General features: G+C 47.8%; 1 protein-coding gene across 1 annotated transcript in view; it reads right to left on the bottom strand.

The window, feature by feature from the left end:
- map2k1 (mitogen-activated protein kinase kinase 1) overlaps positions 1-18,459 on the bottom strand; it is a gene marked incomplete at its 3' end in the record, with an annotated part of 42,667 nt that overhangs the window by 11,698 nt on the left and 12,510 nt on the right. The window contains exons 2-3 of the mRNA XM_084334537.1: positions 12,373-12,583; positions 4,494-4,640 (exon numbers count right to left, since the gene is read on the bottom strand). Of these exons, the coding sequence (XP_084190663.1) occupies positions 4,494-4,640; positions 12,373-12,583 (358 nt within the window). The remainder of the gene's footprint in view (positions 1-4,493; positions 4,641-12,372; positions 12,584-18,459) is intronic.

Here is an 18,459-nt window from a genome sequence, read left to right as displayed (position 1 = left end):
GCAGTCATGGTGGATTATTTTTTGTAAACAGTGCAGACAGCAGGTAAGCAGATATGCAAAGTGGAACATTTAGGTTTGTGAGTTGATAAGCCTGATGGCCTGGTGGTATGTTCAGCCATGCTCCTGTATCGTCTGCCAGACGGTAACATGGAGAACAGTGTGTGTGCTGGGTGGCTGTGGTCCTGTATCGTCTGCCAGACGGTAACAGGGAGAACAGTCTGTGTGCTGGGTGGCTGTGGTCCTGTATCGTCTGCCAGACGGTAACAGGGAGAACAGTATGTGTGCTGGGTGGCTGTGCTCCTTGATGATGCTGTAGGAGTCTTGCCACGGATGTGCTGTAGTGATTTGTGGCTGTGGGCAGAACAGTTCCTGTACCAGGCTGTGATGTGTCCACTCCACCCCCTGCTGTCTCCTGTAGTCCCCGATCATCTCTTTAGTTTTACTGACGTTGAGGGAGAGGTTGTTGTCCTGGCCCCAGCTGGTTAGTGTCTTCACCTCCTCTCTGTAGGCCATCTTATCATTAAGGTCCAGGATGGCCGTGGCAGCAGTCGTAGGTGAACAGGTACTACAGAAGGGGGCTGAGCACACAGCCCTGTGGTGTGGCGCGCCCATGTTAAAGGTCAGCGAGGAGGAGGTGTGACTGCCGATTCTCACCACCTGGGGCCTGCCAGTCAGGAAGTCCAATAACCAGCTACAGATGGAGTCCTGGCACTAGCTGGCACAAGATCAGAGAGCTTAGAGACGAGAGCTTCAGAGGGAATGATGGTGTTGAATGCTGAGCTGTAATCAATGAAGAGCATTCTCACATATTATGTGGTCCCTATGTCCAGGTGAGTGAGTGCTATGTGTGTCGCCAGGGCGATGGCATCATCCATGGCCCTGTTTGGTTTGTATGTGAACTGAAGGTTTTGACTACTCACTTGAAGCACTTCACAATGGGCCTCATGCATGAAGCGATATAAGAACAGATTTCGTTCTTACGGTAACTAGCATTTCCTCTTACTTTGTTCTTACCTGGGATTCAGCAAAGTTGTCTTATTGTTGCTTTTTTCTCAGGCAAGAACAAATTATAAGAGTGGTCGAGAGCACTCTTACCGAAATAAGAAACTCTTCCCCAAAATAAAAATAAAATAAAAAAAGCATACCATTGGTTAATTGCCCCCAAATACGACTTTAAAAATACAGAACTTTTCAATAATAATAATAATTATTATTATAACTTATTGCGTGCGTTCTATCTGAAATGGATTATATATTGCTGTTAGAACAGTTATGCTCTGGCCGCCCAGGCCATTGATTTTATTAACAGATTGCAGAATGGGTACAATACAGTAGGGCTCAATACACACAATTGTTAAGGGGATGCAGACCAGAGAAAGACTTTTGTCTTGTTTACACCAGGGTCCTCCATTTTCAATTCATAATGACATTTATGACATACACAACATACAGATATATATCATGACATTTATGACATGACATACAGATATGCAGTATGGTACTGTATACGTAGCATAGAACGCATATTTAGAGATTGTCTATATCAGTGGTTCCCAAACTTCTGTTTTATGCGGACCACTAGATTGTTATCAAGAACATTTGTGGACCACCTCGTATGCAAACAGTAAAACATAAATAAATAAACAACTGACTTAAACCCAGTAATACACAAGACCCTCTTCTTGGGCCAAGTAAGGTTTCGTCGATAATCCAATGTACAGTTACCCCGACCGCGCTTACCCATCGCCCCCAACCCCACCCCACCCCACCCACCCAACCACCTCCAATGTACAGTTCCCCCCCCCCACACCCCACCCCACCTACCCAACCCCCCCCCCCACCTCCTCCAATGTACAGTTTCTTCGTCAAATGTATATACTCTTTTTTTTTTTTACTCTTTTTGTATCACAAACAGTACTGTATTTGTAAATCTGGGATGTCATAAATGTATAGATGTAGCAGTACTGTCTATCTGTATGTCATGTATGTCATATGTTATGATGAATTGAAAATGGGGGACCCTGATGTAAACAAGATGAAAGTCTTTCTCTGGTCTGCATCCCCTTAACAATTGTGTGTATTGAGCTGTACTGTATTGTACCCATTCTGCAATCTGTTAATACAAATTTCAATCAATCAAGACCCACGTCGTGGGCACTGCATTCCGTTCTCAGAATGGATTTGAGAGAGATGTGTCAGTCATCAGGCTATATATGCGGAGATATTCAGACTCTAGATCTATTTGCAGAGCCAGATGAGATGAGGCAACCTGTGCGATTGGCTCTTGACAATGCACAGTCGTTCAGTATTGACAAAGCCTACAGTACTTTGCTGGAACGATTCATTTTGCACGTACTGTATACAGTACGTGTGTATGCGCGCACTGCAGGAGGTGGCCAGAAGCACGCAACTAGCCAACTACTATTATATTACTACTATAGTAATAGTCTATTCCACTATATAGCTATAGGTGCTGTATGATGACAATACATTTGATTCCTATCTAATTTTGATCCATCGCAAAACGCTCCAGCGCTTGAATACGGCCGGGGGATCCGCTCATATACAATGCAGATGGCTCTCGTATTATAATGAGCCCGTGAGGTGTGTCTCTGTATGCAAATGACTTGTGCGAGAACGCGTATCCAGTTTAGAATGAGTGGGATTCACCATTCAAAAAACCTGGGTAAGAACAGATTTGGACTTTAAGAACGGCTTGATGAATGTGGCGGTGGCTTTTCTTATTGTTCTCTTAACAGACAGGTAAGCAAGAATATAAGAAAAATAATAAGAGAGTATTGTTGAATGAGGCCCAATGACTGATGTTAGTGTGACAGGGTGGTAGTCATTTAGGCAGGAGGCCACTGTTTTTTGGGGGACGGGAACGATGGTGGATGCCTTGTAGGGGGTAGGGACCACAGACTGACACAGGGAAAGGTCACCTCTGCCAGTTGGTCAGCACACGCCCTGAGAACCCGGCCTGGGATACCGTCTGGCCTCAGAGCTTTTCGGGGGTTGACCCTTTTGAAGAACCGTCTTACGTCTGTCATTTATAGAGTCAGTTTGGCAGCCACCTTCCCCACATGTTGTCCTCATCGAACCGAGCATAGAAGGTGTTGAGCTCGTCAGAGGGCTGAGCGATGCAGAGGGCTGAGCGACACAGAGGGCTGAGCGATGCAGAGGGCTGAGCGACACAGAGGGCTGAGCGACACAGAGGGCTGAGTGATGCAGAGGGCTGAGTGATGCAGAGGGCTGAGCGACCCAGAGGGCTGAGTGATGCAGAGGGCTGAGCGACGCAGAGGGCTGAGCGACGCAGAGGGCTGAGCGACGCAGAGGGCTGAGCGACACAGAGGGCTGAGTGATGCAGAGGGCTGAGTGATGCAGAGGGCTGAGCGACCCAGAGGGCTGAGTGATGCAGAGGGCTGAGTGATGCAGAGGGCTGAGCGACGCAGAGGGCTGAGCGACGCAGAGGGCTGAGTGATGCAGAGGGCTGAGCGAAGCAGAGGGCTGAGTGATGCAGAGGGCTGAGTGATGCAGAGGGCTGAGTGAAGCAGAGCGACGCAGAGGGCTGAGTGATGCAGAGGGCTGAGCGACGCAGAGGGCTGAGTGATGCAGAGGGCTGAGTGATGCAGAGGGCTGAGCGAAGCAGAGTGACGCAGAGGGCTGAGTGATGCAGAGGGCTGAGTGATGCAGAGGGCTGAGCGACGCAGAGTGATGCAGAGGGCTGAGTGATGCAGAGGGCTGAGTGATGCAGAGGGCTGAGTGATGCAGAGGGCTGAGTGATGCAGAGGGCTGAGTGATGCAGAGGGCTGAGCGACGCAGAGGGCTGAGTGATGCAGAGGGCTGAGTGATGCAGAGGGCTGAGCGACGCAGAGGGCTGAGAGATGCAGAGGGCTGAGCGAAGCAGAGGGCTGAGCACTGGCCTTGTTTGTCCCGTTGTAGTCAGTGATGCAGCGTAATCCACTCCACATGCATCCAGGGTCAGAAATGTAGTTTGACTCCAATTTGTCCCTGTAGTGCCTCTTGGCTTCCCTGATGGGAGTTCTGGATGTCATATCTGGCTGCTCTGTAGGTGTCGGGGTCGCCTGAGTTGAAGGCGCTGGCTGGCCCAGGGTTTATCACAGACCTCCCAGCTGACACAGGGTTTCTGGTTGGGGTATTTGGCTGCAGATCTCTTTAACGTCTTGTCCCATATCGTTACATTACTATGTAAATAGAATGCATGTTTCTGTAGTGTGGATGAGGGGTAAATGTCATCGTCTCTCAGTAAAAACTAAATGAGCCGTATTGAAATTACCTTTGGAAGTTCTTCAATTCAGTTGTATCGATTGTGAAATTAACTGATCAACATCACATATCTAAGCGTCGTCTTTTAAATTTGCCACATAGACTTTGCAATAGCTAAAAGTAGCACAATCCCCATTCATTTTGACTGGCTAAAGTGAACAGTGAGACCATGGCGTTGTCCATGTGGGTGGGTCAAAGAGCCATACCATGTGCTCCATGCAGATGCTGATCTCCCCGTCGCTGTAGAAGGCCCCGTAGAAGCCCACGATGTAGGGGGAGTTACACTCATGAAGCACCTGCAGCTCTCTGATGATCTGGTTCCGGATGGCCGGCTTGATCTCCAGGTGGATCAGCTAGAACGAAGGTTATCCGATAACCCTAGTTATATGATTGGCGTAGCTTTCTGCTTCGCCTATGGGAACACACTCAGCGCCTGTGCGCGTCAACTGAAACTTTTCTCATGCACCTTCCATCTGCCCGACCACGCCCACCTCTGGCCACCTTATAGCCCAGGTGTGGTGATCAACTCCCCCTTCCGAGTCTGAATTTCAACGAAACACAGCCAAGGGTCCTCAGGGCTGCGTGTAAAGCAGAAAGCTACGGCAATCATATAACTAGGGTTATCGGATAACCTTCGTTATATTTCATTGGCTACGCTTTCTGCTTCGCCTATGGGACAACGGTCGAAGCAGGGCGCGAAGCCCCGACAAATGCACCCCCTGAGGTCCCCTTCAAGACCATCAGAAAAACATGGGGTGGGGTCCGGCCCCCTCGCGCCTCCTAACGAGGAGCGGGAGGTAGGACTCCAATCATGCGCAGTGGGGCGCAGTTACCCCAAAACGCACATGGTGAGTAGATAATGCGAAAAACCGCTGTCTACCTCACCATGCACCCAGCCAGCCAGAGACAGAACCCCCCGAAGGCTCCGATGAGGACCAAAGGTCCTCTCCCGGATTTATGACAGTGCCCTACCCCCCCCCCCCCCCCCCAGGGCCATCGTGCTTCCTATCGCGCCGAGAGAGGGAGTGCGCACGTACAGGCGACCAGCAAAGCGGAGCATGACTGACACCTGGTGGACACTAGGTCAAGACTGACGCCGCCCCGGCGCAGCCAGGATGAACCCTGCGTCCCCCAATGTAGCTGCCCCTCCGTAAAACCAGACAGGGGGTGTACGTTTGGCCGTAAGTCACAGAGGCGCTAGAGGGACTGACTGCGCGAAAGCAGCACTCCACTGGCCCACTCACCGAGTGAAGGACCCAACCTGTGACCACAGGCCTGCCCCGTCACCCTCTCTTGGGGGTCTCTGGCTGCGTCTAACCAGACGAGCCCTCTCACCGAGCCCCCCAGGGATTACAGGGACCTACAGGCTGACCAACACCTTAGTAAGAGCAGAGCTCGACTGTCAGCCTGGACGAGGGAAACCTACATAAAAAAGTGTGCGCGCAACTCCCCTGGTTGCTAAAGCCAGAGCTAGCGAGGGTCCCTATATATCTGCCGATGGATAGCGGGGAACCCCCTTTATGCAAAAAAAATATATGTAAATACAGCCCAGGCGCCAAACACAGCGGCAGGCCATCCTGCCTGGGTGGGACTTCCATGTACACGTCACTACGAGAGGAACGTAGCGACGTCCCTCCCCAGTTTAACATACAAGTGACACCTGAGTTACACTTGCCACCATGTTTAAAAACGCCAGGCTCTTCGCCTGTTCGAATCCAGCTCCCGGCGTGTCACCAGCTTGGCTGGCCGTTCACACTAATACAATTGGCAGTATTAGAGGGTGGGAAAGCTGGCGGGGTGGGTCCGGGTGGTTGTAAACAGCGACTCCTACAGTTCGGTCGGGGCGCCTGCTCAGCGAGGATAGGATCTAAGGGGGGTAGTGTGATCCTTCCACACGTTACACCCTCTCAGTGAGAGTCCGCGCTGCCAGGTGAAAAGAAGCGGTTGATTGGCTAGACGTGTGTCGGAGGAAGCACGTGGTAGCCTCCACTCTCCCAGACCGACTGTGGGGGGTAAGTGCGCAGCGACCAGGAAGGGGATTGGGAATTGGCATAACGACTAACATTGGGATGGGAGAAAATCGGAGGAAAAAAAGGAGGGGGAAAAAGATTAAAAAAAAAAATAAAAAAAAATGCCAGGCTCTAGGGTGGTGCAGTGGGCAAGGCGCTCGCCACTAACGCAGGAGATGCTGGTATCGAGCCCAGCTCTCTGCGTTGCTACCGGCTTGGCCGACCGTCATACTAACACAATTGGCAGTGTTAGAGGGTGGGAAAGCCGGTGGGTGGGGATTGGACGTTGTGGACAGCGACTCCTACAGGTCGGTTGGGTAACGCCGGTGCGGCGGAAACAGGAAGTATCGAGGGCAGCGTGAGCCTCCCACGCGTTACTCCTCGCCACAGAGTTCGAGCTGCTGCGGTGAAAAGATGCGACAGGCTGCCTCCTCGTGTACCGGAGGGGACACGTGATGCAAGGCTTCTATCCTCACTACAGCCGACCAGTGGGAGGCATAGTCTAGCAACGTTCAAGACAGGGGAGGGAAGAATTGGAAAATACGAAATTGGGATGGCTGAAAAATAGAAAATAAGGAGAAAAAGTGGATAAAAGAAAAAAAACTACAGGCTCTGCCGAGGATTCTTAAAATCTACCAATCGGGAGACACGTGTGGCATGGGTCTGAACCTCCCACGGGGGCAGACCCTCTAACCAGTTCCCATTACTGGGACCGGAAAATCGACCTATTTTGCCAACAAAATTCTGAAACCGATTTTGCCTGGCCGTCGCAGCTGCGGCACCTGCTTCATCATAGCAGAGCCAGAAACAGCGCAAGACAAAAACGATGACCTAACACGATTAAGTTCACGGACCCCCGCCAAATGTAATGCCAGTTTCAAGCTTTCAATAGAAAAGACGGAACCTCAAGCACCGCTCGCAGTCCTCCGGGCTAAACGCCAGGGGGCAGCGGGTTCAAATCGTATTACAATAATAATAGGGTGGCGGGGTCACTGACCAAATCCAGCACATCAGACAGTCATTTTTCTTTACTGAAAAAGGACCAGCTGACGGAAAAAACACGAGACACGTCAGGCATATTCCCATGGGGGATATGACTAAAACGTCATACCACAACACACATGACTAGGTTCAACGGACCAAGTGTCGAATATAATATTGATTGAAAATCGTATTAACAGATTGCAGAATGGGTACAATACAGTACGCCTCAATACACACAATTGTTATGCAGACCAGGGAAGACATTATAGTCTTACTTACCCAACCGTACCCCATTAAAAATGTTACCATATATATATAAATATATGTCTAAACATATAACCCCCCTGTTTGTCATGAGACATAAGACGGGGGGAAACCAGGCCGTCGCTACTCCTTTGAAAGTGTGGTCAGCAGAGCATTTAAGCCGGTAGAGGCTAAAAACAGACACAGCAGAAAATGACAGGGCGGTCCATTTCTCCCGAGAGAGAAGGGACACACACCTCAGGTTACACAAGCACGCACACACCTGGGGCTTCTGATGTACCTGCCGCTGGTCAGCTCCTATTTTTCTTGGAAAGGCGCCAAGCTCTTCTGGACGGCTCTCCACAAAGCACGTCCAAACGACACATGCCCAGCGGCGGCGTCAGCTTGTCCTGTCGGCGCCGATGTTTACACGTAGAAATGTCCGGTCAGAGCGCACGCGACACGTGGGTCCGTCTGTTTTAACACAAAACTTCCGGTCCTTTCATAGAGCGGTCTTACACTTTTATAAACAAACAGGAATGATACGCAGATACCTCCGTTTCTGGCTACACGTCGTGTGCCCTCTCTGTACCTGGCGAGGGCGGGACCCAGGGAACCCCACTGCTCTGGAATTCCCTCTGACGCGCCTCTCCTGATGACGCGCCTCTCCTGAGGACGCGCTCCGCCACGTCCAGCCTGCAATTAACCCTGTCACGCCACGCGGGAGAAAAAAAGGCATTTGGAGGGGAGCACGCCAGGTAAGACAAACAAGTCTTTCCCCTGGCTCGATAGCCTGTTCACCGGCCGCGCTATAGCATACCGGCAGTCCTTCGACGAGGAATTGCCGGTCTGCTAGAAAAAAATCCATAACGAGCACAAGCAGTGGCACCCCAATCGCTTCCCTTTCCGAACGCGCCGGGGAAGTCCTGAAAAATGGACTTCGGTGGCATATCCTTACAGCTCTTACCTAACTAACTAACTAACTTCTGTTCCAACTGCCGAAGGCCTGTGAGCACAAACGTTTCGTTGAAACAATGAGGAAGGGGGAGTTGATCACCACACCTGGGCTATAAGCTGGCCAGAGGTGGGCGTGGTCGGGCAGATGGAAAGTGCATGAGAAAAGTTTCAGTTGACGCGCACAGGCGCTGAGTGTGTTCCCATAGGCGAAGCAGAAAACGTAGCCAATGAAATATAACGCAGGAGACATGAGGTTATTTTTCGTATAGCTTTGCGCTCTGCTCTATTGGAACTGTCCCTTTAATCATATGCTATCATGAAAACGTTCAACCACATGCACGCTCCTCACCTTTTTTTTCTTTTTGACCCCGACCCCGCGATGTTGGGGGCTGTGACAGGTTTTTTTCGCTTCGCGTCCGTTCCCTGGTGGCGTGCGGGATGCGCGTCCGAGTAGTCGCGGGCCCTTCTATACGAAGGTAAGTCCAACGGTCTGCTCACCCTGTGCGTTTGAGGTGCTAAACCCTCTTCGCACAGTCGGGTCCGATCTCCCTCCCGTCCCTCGCTAGGGGGGGCGGGGGCCCCGGATCCTCCCAGGATTCTGATGGTTGTAGGGGACCTCAGCGGGTACATCTGTCGGGCTTCGCTCTGCTCCACTCTTGTGTTCCAATAGAGCAGAGCGCAAAGTTATACGAAAAAAAACCCTAGTTATTTGAGTATAGCGAGTGCTCTGCTCTGACTCACTGAGGACCCCACGTGTCTTCCGTTTCGGCGGTGAAAGACTGGGGAAGGAGCTGGTAGTATGGCCATGGCCCCGCTTATGTATGAGCGGATGTGGGCGTGGTGAGGCAGGTGAGGAGCGTGCATGTGGTTGAAAGTTTTCATGATAGCATATGATTAAAGGGACAGTTCCAATAGAGCATAGCGCTCGCTATACTCAAATAACTAGGGTTATAGGATAACCTTTGTTATGACCCTTTTGGGCACATGCACACGCATACGCACACGCACACACACACACACACACACACACACACAAAGGGCTTTAGCTACATTGAGGCAGAGCTGCATAAATCGCAATGACATACAAGCAAGGGATTTGACATTCACAAGTGTTTTTGTTTTGTAAGGAGTTGAATTATTAAGGAATTACATACATTTTGAATAGTAGAAAAGGGGTAGGATTAAATAAGTGTATAATTCTTCCTACTCCTTTTCGAACATGTAAATAGAGTTTTTTTTCATTTCATTGCTAGAGATTAATGAATTGTTTTTGTTTTATTTTGTTTGTACTTAAATGTTCGAAATAAAGATTTCAAATTTGAAAATAAATCACTCAACCATGCTCAATGTTACATTCAAAAGACAACTGATATAATATATAATTGCATTACCATTGTGAAATACAGCATTCTAAAACAATATTCTACGCATGATATGATGGAACAGTTGCCGTATGCTGTTGCATATGTCATAACAACGGTAGTTAAAGTGTGGAGAAACCAATACTCTCACTTCAGTATGTGGCTATTATTCACTAGAGCTTTAGTTATGGATATGCTTCAAATTATCCGCTTCTCATTGTATTCACCCAATACTCCAGAGAAAAGAGTGGGATACATTTCTACTTTGCTTGACCAAGCAATTGACCATTGCTTAAAAAAAGTATGGGTGGGAAAAAGCAATATATCACACAATATTATATGATACAGTGACGCCAAGGAGACAAGGTTGCACTAGGCCAGGAGACAGGTCGCACTAGGCCAGGAGACAGGTCGCACTAGGCCAGGAGACAGGTCGCACCAGGCCAGGAGTCAGGTCGCACTAGGCCAGGAGACAGGTCGCACCAGGCCAGGAGACAGGTCGCACTAGGCCAGGAGACAGGTCGCACCAGGCCAGGAGACAGGTCGCACCAGGCCGGGAGACAGGTCGCAGCAGGCCAGGAGACAGGACGCACAAGGCGCTTGTCCCTGACGGATGCCGTTTGTCCGCAGGAATTGTCACACTAGAAGAAAAAAGGCTAAATATTCTAACATGCTAGGCTTTTCGTCTGGGTGTTGTGGGACGTCCCAGACGCCACATCACTGTTATTTGATTACGTCACACCACTAGGGGTGAAGACACCCGCTAGTCATTCCTGACGTCCATAATCGGGCACTGATCCCGACATAAGTGAGGCTAGCTCAGGAGGAGGAGAAGCACTGTAACCAGTTGATTATACATATCTACAGTACCAGAGTTAGTTAAGGCTCGTCTTAACGGGCTAGTTCAGATATTTGTCAAAGGGGTCAAGCCAGTGTTGAGTGCGGTACAAAATGTTTCTTATATATTCCTCATTACAAAAGTTATATTATTACTTTACTTATTACTATCTGGGAGCAATAATTTTTTACGTTTCTCGTTACATTACTTTGATTTACACCACCAGAATTGCTTCCTTTACCATTACATTTCTGTACAACATACTGTAGGCTGCTTGTCCTGTGTGCCTCTGTGTGAGTGATCCCGTCAGTGTAGCAGCACCTCTGGTGTGAAGTTCATTAGCTGAAAAGCAGCAGCTTTCTTCTACAGCAATTTGGTAACGCGGCTACCTCAGGCTTGATCAAAAGCACAGCTGGTCATACATTTATGACAATCCTTTTAACCCTTTCACTACCACACTACAGAATGTTAACCTTTCACTACCACACTACAGACGGTTAACCATCTGTAGTGTGGTAGTGAAAGGGTTAACCTTCTGTAGTGTGGTTGTGAAAGGGTAACCATTTGTCGTGTGGCAGTGAACGGGTTAACCCTTTGGTAGTGTGGTAGTGAAAGGGTTAAACAACTCATGGTTGTGCTCTTGCAGTTGCTACAGCAAGAGATTTAAGGTTGTATTTTTCTCCAAGTAGAAAGCAAGAGAAGTCGGGGCTCCTCTCGCACTCAGAGAGGATGAAACGGATGTTTTACTCTGAAACATTAATTCTACCAGTAGGGTGGAGGATTCTACCCGCCTCCATGAAATACCTACAGTAGCCTAAGTGAAAAAGATCATCCTTTTATCCTCTTACAATGAGCACCTTGAGCACAGTTTGGATAGAGTAACACGTTATATTTTGACGGGGTAACTGTAATATCATTACTGAAATTGAGGTAGTAATTCGTTCCACTACTCTAGGAAAAAGTAATGTTATTGCCAGTGGTGCGTTATTGAAATCATCTGGGGTGACACGCACCACGTGCACGCGCGCTCCCTGCGCGTGCGCGCGCTCCCGCGAATGCGCATTTAATGTCCCCTCGCTTGGGCACAGACTAAAGACAGTGCCTAATTGCCTCTACGAATGGAATGTAACACGTCTTCACAACAAGGTTAGGTGTGAATGTGTCTGAGAACGTATTTAACACACCTGACGACCGGAGCTATTGATATGCAAATAGCGAGTGAGGTCCCACACCGTGGGACCCCGTCCCATGAACAACGCATGCCTGGTTATTGCTGTAACGCGTTACCACCGTACCACCCACAACAACTTTGTGTGCACTGTGGAGTTCAGCGTATACAGACAGAAGCTTGACTCCATTGACTTTGTATTGGTTTGTGGCTAACTCTGCAGCTAGCATGAGGAACAGCATTGATTGCTGAGAAAGGTAAGTATGAAGGTATGAAATATGGCTATGGTTCCATAAATCAGTCAGTCTCTCTCTCCTGCAGAATAGGGATATAGAGAGTAGAACATGCAGTAGCCAGGTTTTTTATTAGACTCTAGGAAAAGTAGAATGGACCAAGCAATGAGGCCATATTGGCTAGGCTGGGTTCCTTGGACCAGGGTGGAAAATAACCCAACCTGAGCATGACATAAGAGCAAAATGGCCACCATGTAAATATGGCCAACGAGGCGGTATTATCACAGCTCACCTTCCTGGCCATGATGAGTCCTGAGGGTCTATGGGAGACCTTGAAGACCACCCCTCCGTTACCTGCTCCCAGCTCACAGATCTTCTCAAAGTCATCGTCCTTCAGCTCCCCCACCTTCTGTTTCTGCGTCAGGAAGGCCTCCAGGCGTTTCCGCTGCTGCTCATCCAACTCCAGCTCCTCCAGCTTCTTCTGCAACGCCTCCAAGTTCGTTCTTCAGAGATGGATGGATGGAGAGAGAGAGAGAGAGAGAGAGACCAGTGTATTGGTTCCACTGTGGAGAAATGACGGGGCTTTTAACTATGAGTCAGGGACTATTTAGATTAGATTAGAGTAGAACTACTATAAAAAACAAAATTAAAAGCTTACAACACACACAACTACTTGGTGAATGCTAACTAATATTGAATGGTTCCTGTGTATATTATTAATAATATTGTTGAGGTTATGTGTTATATATGATTGCATGTAACTGCTTAACTGTTTCCACAAGAGGGCGCTATAGGCGCAAGGAGACGTAGCTATTGGAGCTGACGTCAGGTGAGAGGGTATATAAGAGATTGTTCCCTCCCCCTCTGTCTCTTCCTCCGTCGCCTCTCACGAGAGAAGGTCTCATGTGCATGATGATGTGTGAATAATAAACCACGCCAAAGGCTAAAGAGAGGAACCTTGTCGTCATGGCCAAGTTATTGTCGCTCCACAGGTGACTCTGTCAACAGGTTATGGGCTCAGATCACGCAGGAGCGAAATAAGCAAGGGTAGCAAGTTTAGCTGAAGTATAGTCTAGGTTAGCACCGGGAGCACCGCGTGGCTAAGGCTAGGCTAACAGGAGCTAAAGCTACGCCTACCGTCAAAGAGGATGGCGACAAGAGGAAGGAGCGAATGGCCCTCGTTCAACGGAAGGGCAGATGACTATGAGCTCTGGGAAGATCGAATGTTGTGCTGCATGCACGGAGTGGGACTGAAGACAACGATCTTGACGGCCCCCACAGGACCACTAACGGCGGAAGCGCAAGCCCAGGATATCAAGCAAAATGCACACGCATACTGCGAGTTAGCACCACTCCTGGACGACACGAGCTTGGGGCTCATACTCTGCGACACAAAGGACAAAGGCAGAGAGAGCCTAAAAGTGTTGAGAAATTACTACATCGGCAGGGGAAGACCCCGGATCGTATCCCTCTACATAACACTGACCGCGCTGAAGAAAGCGCACACAGAGACTGTGACCGAATACGTCATCAGGGCTGAACAGATCATTACGGCGCTTAAGAGTGCAGGAGAAGCACAGAGCGATGGACTAATGATGGCGATGGTTATGAGAGGACTACCGGAGATGTACAAACCGTTCACACTACTGGTGACACGTCGCTGGGGGAGTTCAAAGCCAAGCTGCGGAACTTTGAGGCCTCAGAAGACACACACAGAGAGAAGCTAGTGTGTAAGCTAGAAAAATCCATTTACGGCCTGAAACAGTCTGGGCGAAATTGGAACGAGATGCTTCATACATGTCTAATTGAAGATCACTTGCTACAGAACCCAGTAGACCCCTGTGTTTACTCAAGGGAGTCAAAAGAGTCAGGAAAAGTGATAATTGTGATTTGGGTGGATGATTCATCCACCCAAATGATTCCACAAAGGAGATGATTGTGGACTTCAGGAGGTCGGGGGTCAAGGACTACAGCCCCCTCAGCATCGACGGGGTACCGGTTGAGAGAGTCAACAGCTTTAAGTACCTCGGAGCCTACATATCCGAGGACTTGACATGGACCACACACATTGACAGTGTTGTGAAGAAGGCACGACAATGCCTCTACTTCCTCAGGCGCCTAAGGAAGTTCCAAGTCAGTCAGAAGATCCTTAAGAACTTCTACTCATGTACAATAGAGAGCATCTTGACCGGCAACATCACCTCCTGGTTTGGGAATAGCACTGCACAAGACCGAAGCAGACTACAAAGAGTGACACGTTCAGCCGAACGCACAATTGGAGGGGGGCTCCCCACCCTCCAGAACATTTACAACAAGCGTTGCAAGGGCAAGGCTAAGAGAATCATTAAAGACTCCAGTCACCCGAACAACTGCCTCTTTGAACTGCTGCGGTCAGGCAAGCGATACCGGAGTCTCAAGGCGAGCACAGAAAGACTCAGAAGAAGCTTCTATCCCCAGGCCATCAGGCTGCTAAACGAACAATGAACACTACACAACAACAACCACCAAACGCACATAGCACACACATCCACACGCACACACTCACTTTAAACAAACACACTGTAGCACCCACTCCACACACTTTATAGCACACACCCACTTTAAACAAACACACTGTAGCACCCACTCCCCACACTTTATATTTATTGATGAAGGATTGCACTACAACTCGTACACCTTACTGTAAATTGTACCTAAATTGTACCTCATCCCATTTCTGCTTTGCACTATATAGTACTGTACATTAGTACACTGCATAGTATTGTATTATATGGTAACTCAGAACATTGTACATATGTCTATACCGAACACTGTGACCACATTTTCTTCTTCTAAATGACATGCTATACTATGTTATTTGATACTATCTTGTCTAGCACAGTCTCTGGAGCGTAACAGTAAGAAGCATTTTGTATGAAAGTATTCTGTACTTCTGTATGACAACTATTAAAGAAACTTGAAACTTGAAACTTGATTTAATCATCGCAGCAGACACCACTAGAAACCTAGAGCAGGTGAAAAGTATGCTCTCCACCAGATTCAAAATGAAGGACCTAGGTAGGTTAAAGCATTTTCTAGGCATGGACTTCGAACAGTCTGCCAGTTGTGTAAAAAGATCCCAGAAAAGATATGTGGAAAAGATCCTGAAACGTTTTGACATGCAAGAATGTAGAACAAGGGAAACACCATGTGATCAAAAACTAGACTACCAAGAGGATGCTCAGAAATTGACAGATGTAAAAATGTACAGAGAAGCTGTAGGTAGCCTCATTTATTTGACAACATGTACTCGCCCTGACCTATGTTTTGTAGTGAGTAAATTGTCACAGCATTTTGCTGATCCCACAGAGGAGCACTGGATTACAGCAAAACATGTTTTTTGCTATCTCAAAGGCACAGCAGATAAACAGATTTGTTTCAGAAAGAGCAGCGAGGGCTTAGGGCTTAAAGCCTACAGTGATGCAGATTGGGCGGCAGACACCACAGACAGAAGTACCACAGGGTATTGTATGAGTTTGGGAAAAGACAGCTCACTGGTTTCATGGAAAACAAAGAAACAGCCCACAGTAGCACTATCAACTTGTGAAGCCGAATACATGGCTCTAGCTATGACAATACAGGAATGTATTTATCTAGAACAACTGCTCGAAGGAATGGATACCTATGTATATAAGAAAACTGTTGTTTATGAAGACAACCAGGGAACCATTGCAATCGCTAGAAACCCTGTGTGCCGACAGAGGTGTAAACATGTGGATATAAAATATCACTTCATCAGATCTGTCATCAGGGAAGAAAGGATGACACTTGTTTATTGTCCTACAGACGACATGGTTGCAGATGCTATGACAAAGCCTGTCTCCAAACTGAAATTGAGAAGATTTGCAGAGGTCATGTTTGGTGTGTAAAATATTGCCTGTTATGTAATATTGACTGCCATATTATTTTTGATGTTCTGAACTGTATTCTTTTCTTTGAAAGATGTTTTTGGAAAAGTTGTACAGTATACACGACAGCCATAAGTGGGAGTGTTGAGGTTATGTGTTATATATGATTGCATGTAACTGCTTAACTGTTTCCACAAGAGGGCACTATAGGCGCAAGGAGACGTAGCTATTGGAGCTGACGTCAGGTGAGAGGGTATATAAGATTGTTCCCTCCCCCTCTGTCTCTTCCTCCGTCGCCTCTCACGAGAGAAGGTCTCATGTGCATAATGATGTGTGAATAATAAACCACGCCAAAGGCTAAAGAGAGGAACCTTGTCGTCATGGCCAAGTTATTGTCACTCCACAGGTGACTCTGTCAACAAATATCAATATTGAATGGTTTCCCTAAGAAACATTGGCCTAAGGGCTGGTGGTACGGCTGCCTCCTCTTCATCGATTAGTCAATTAATTGGTTGGTTTGGTCTTAGTCAACCAAGTGGAGTGTTTTTAAGTCATGGACAGCCCTAGCTGGCAGCCATACAGAGACAGCCAGGGTGTGTGTGTGTGTGTGTGTGTGTGTGTGTGTGTGTGTGTGTGTGTGTGTGTGTGTGTGTGTGTGTGTGTGTGTGTGTGTGTGTGTGTGTGTGTGTGTGTGTGTGTGTGTGTGTGTGTGTGTGTGTGTGTGTGTGTGTGTGTGTGTGTGTGTGTGTGTGTGTGTGTGTGTGTGTGTGTGTGTGTGTGTGTGTGTGTGTGTGTGTGTGTGTGTGTGTGTGTGTGTGTGTGTGTGTGTGTGTGTGTGTGTGTGTGTTCTCTGAGCACCGATGCCTCTCCCCTGGCACTGTTGTCATGGCGATGCATTTCCTTTAGAAGTAATTTGCGGAATGACCTCATCTGACCTGCTTGCTCCTCTGTTTGTCCTTCTACTCCCACTGTTCTCCCGCACAGCAAACCAATACCAACGTGTCAAAACACCAATACCGGTCCCGGCTTCTAACAGGAGCTGTTGGGCGTGAAGATGAGTGTGTCCCCAGGCCATTTCACAAGCTAATGATTACATGGTCAAACAGTTCATTAATCGGTGTATCAATCTCATGTTGTAAACATCTCACAGATCTTAGATGTCTGTCGTTTGAGAACAAGGGGGAAAACACTGATTCGTGGAGCTTATATGAAGCCAAAATGGGACAGAACTTTTGTGAGGAGCTGTTAGTTGACGTAAAGCCCCAAAGCTCTTGCTACTGCAAATGACCAAACAAAAGCATGCATGAGATGCTACTTTGTGTGGGGATTTTCATATGCCTGGAAATGTATGATATATGATATATTATGTATGATTTATGTGTACTGTATGTGTATAGTATGTGTATGCGTATGTGTACAGTATGTATGTGTATGTAAGTCTAAAAGAGCTCCAGTAAATGAGACTACATGCAACCTGTTTTCCCATCAGCGTTGAGTGCTGCTGTCGCGCATACATTCTTATCATAACACGCTAATTTGGTCATTAGACTATTGCTTTGTTCAAACCCTGTGGTAATTATGCATCTCTCTGTCTTTCAATCTCAAGCTCATCATGACTCATTGGTGCTTTTGTGGAGGACTGGGTGCCGCTCTCTCCACAGCTCATCCACACGCAGCGAGGAGAGGGATAAGTGTTGTTATTTCTGAAAGTAGGCCTGCATATCCATGGCGACGGGATAGTGAGTGTGCGTGTGTGTGTGTGTGTGTGGGTGTGTGTGTGTGTGTGTGTGTGTGTGTGTTGGGGGGTGTGGGTGGCGTGTGGGTGTTCTGTCTGCAGAAAAGCTGGAGGTGAAAAAGGGAAGAGGAGGGAAGCTGCCTGGCGCACACTTCACATGCCGCGTGGGCGGGACTACAATAGCCGCGCTCCACAGCCCCCTTCCAAGTGAGCACGACTCTGGCCCTTTCTGGTTCCATCCACATAATGCCCAAGGACATCCAGTAGGCCTTACAACAAGAGACCGTCTCTCTCCTTGCTTTGCAAACTCCTGGGGATGGCATAGGATGAGACTGTGGCTGTGCACGAGCTGCGTTGCTGATTTAAAAGAACCATTGGGGTTGTGAAATAGTATAGTGTTTGTGTGTGTGTGCACGTGCACATGTGTGTTTGTATTCAATTGAATTAAATCTTTATTTAATCTCAGTTCAAGGATCATTGAGAACAAGCTCTCATTTACAATGACGTTGAGAAATACAACACATCGTAAATACAAAAAAAAATATATATATAGAAACAGAAAGTCAATCAATAAAACATTTAAACGAATTAAAAACGACTGCAGACTGTAGTGAAGTGGTTTGCTATTAAAGATTAAACTGGCCAATAGATACTAATGAATTGAGTTTTAAAGTGCATTGCAAAACATTCCATGTTTCTGGGGCACAGAAGCTAAAAGCAGATTTTCCTAATTCAGTGCAAACTTGGGGAACCTTAA

The sequence above is a fragment of the Notolepis coatsorum genome (genome assembly GCF_963971535.1).
Source record: "Notolepis coatsorum genome assembly, chromosome: 18".
Lineage (NCBI taxonomy): Eukaryota > Metazoa > Chordata > Actinopteri > Aulopiformes > Paralepididae > Notolepis > Notolepis coatsorum.
The sequence above is the reverse complement of the archived record's forward strand: the minus strand, read 5'-3'. Positions and strand labels throughout refer to the sequence as shown.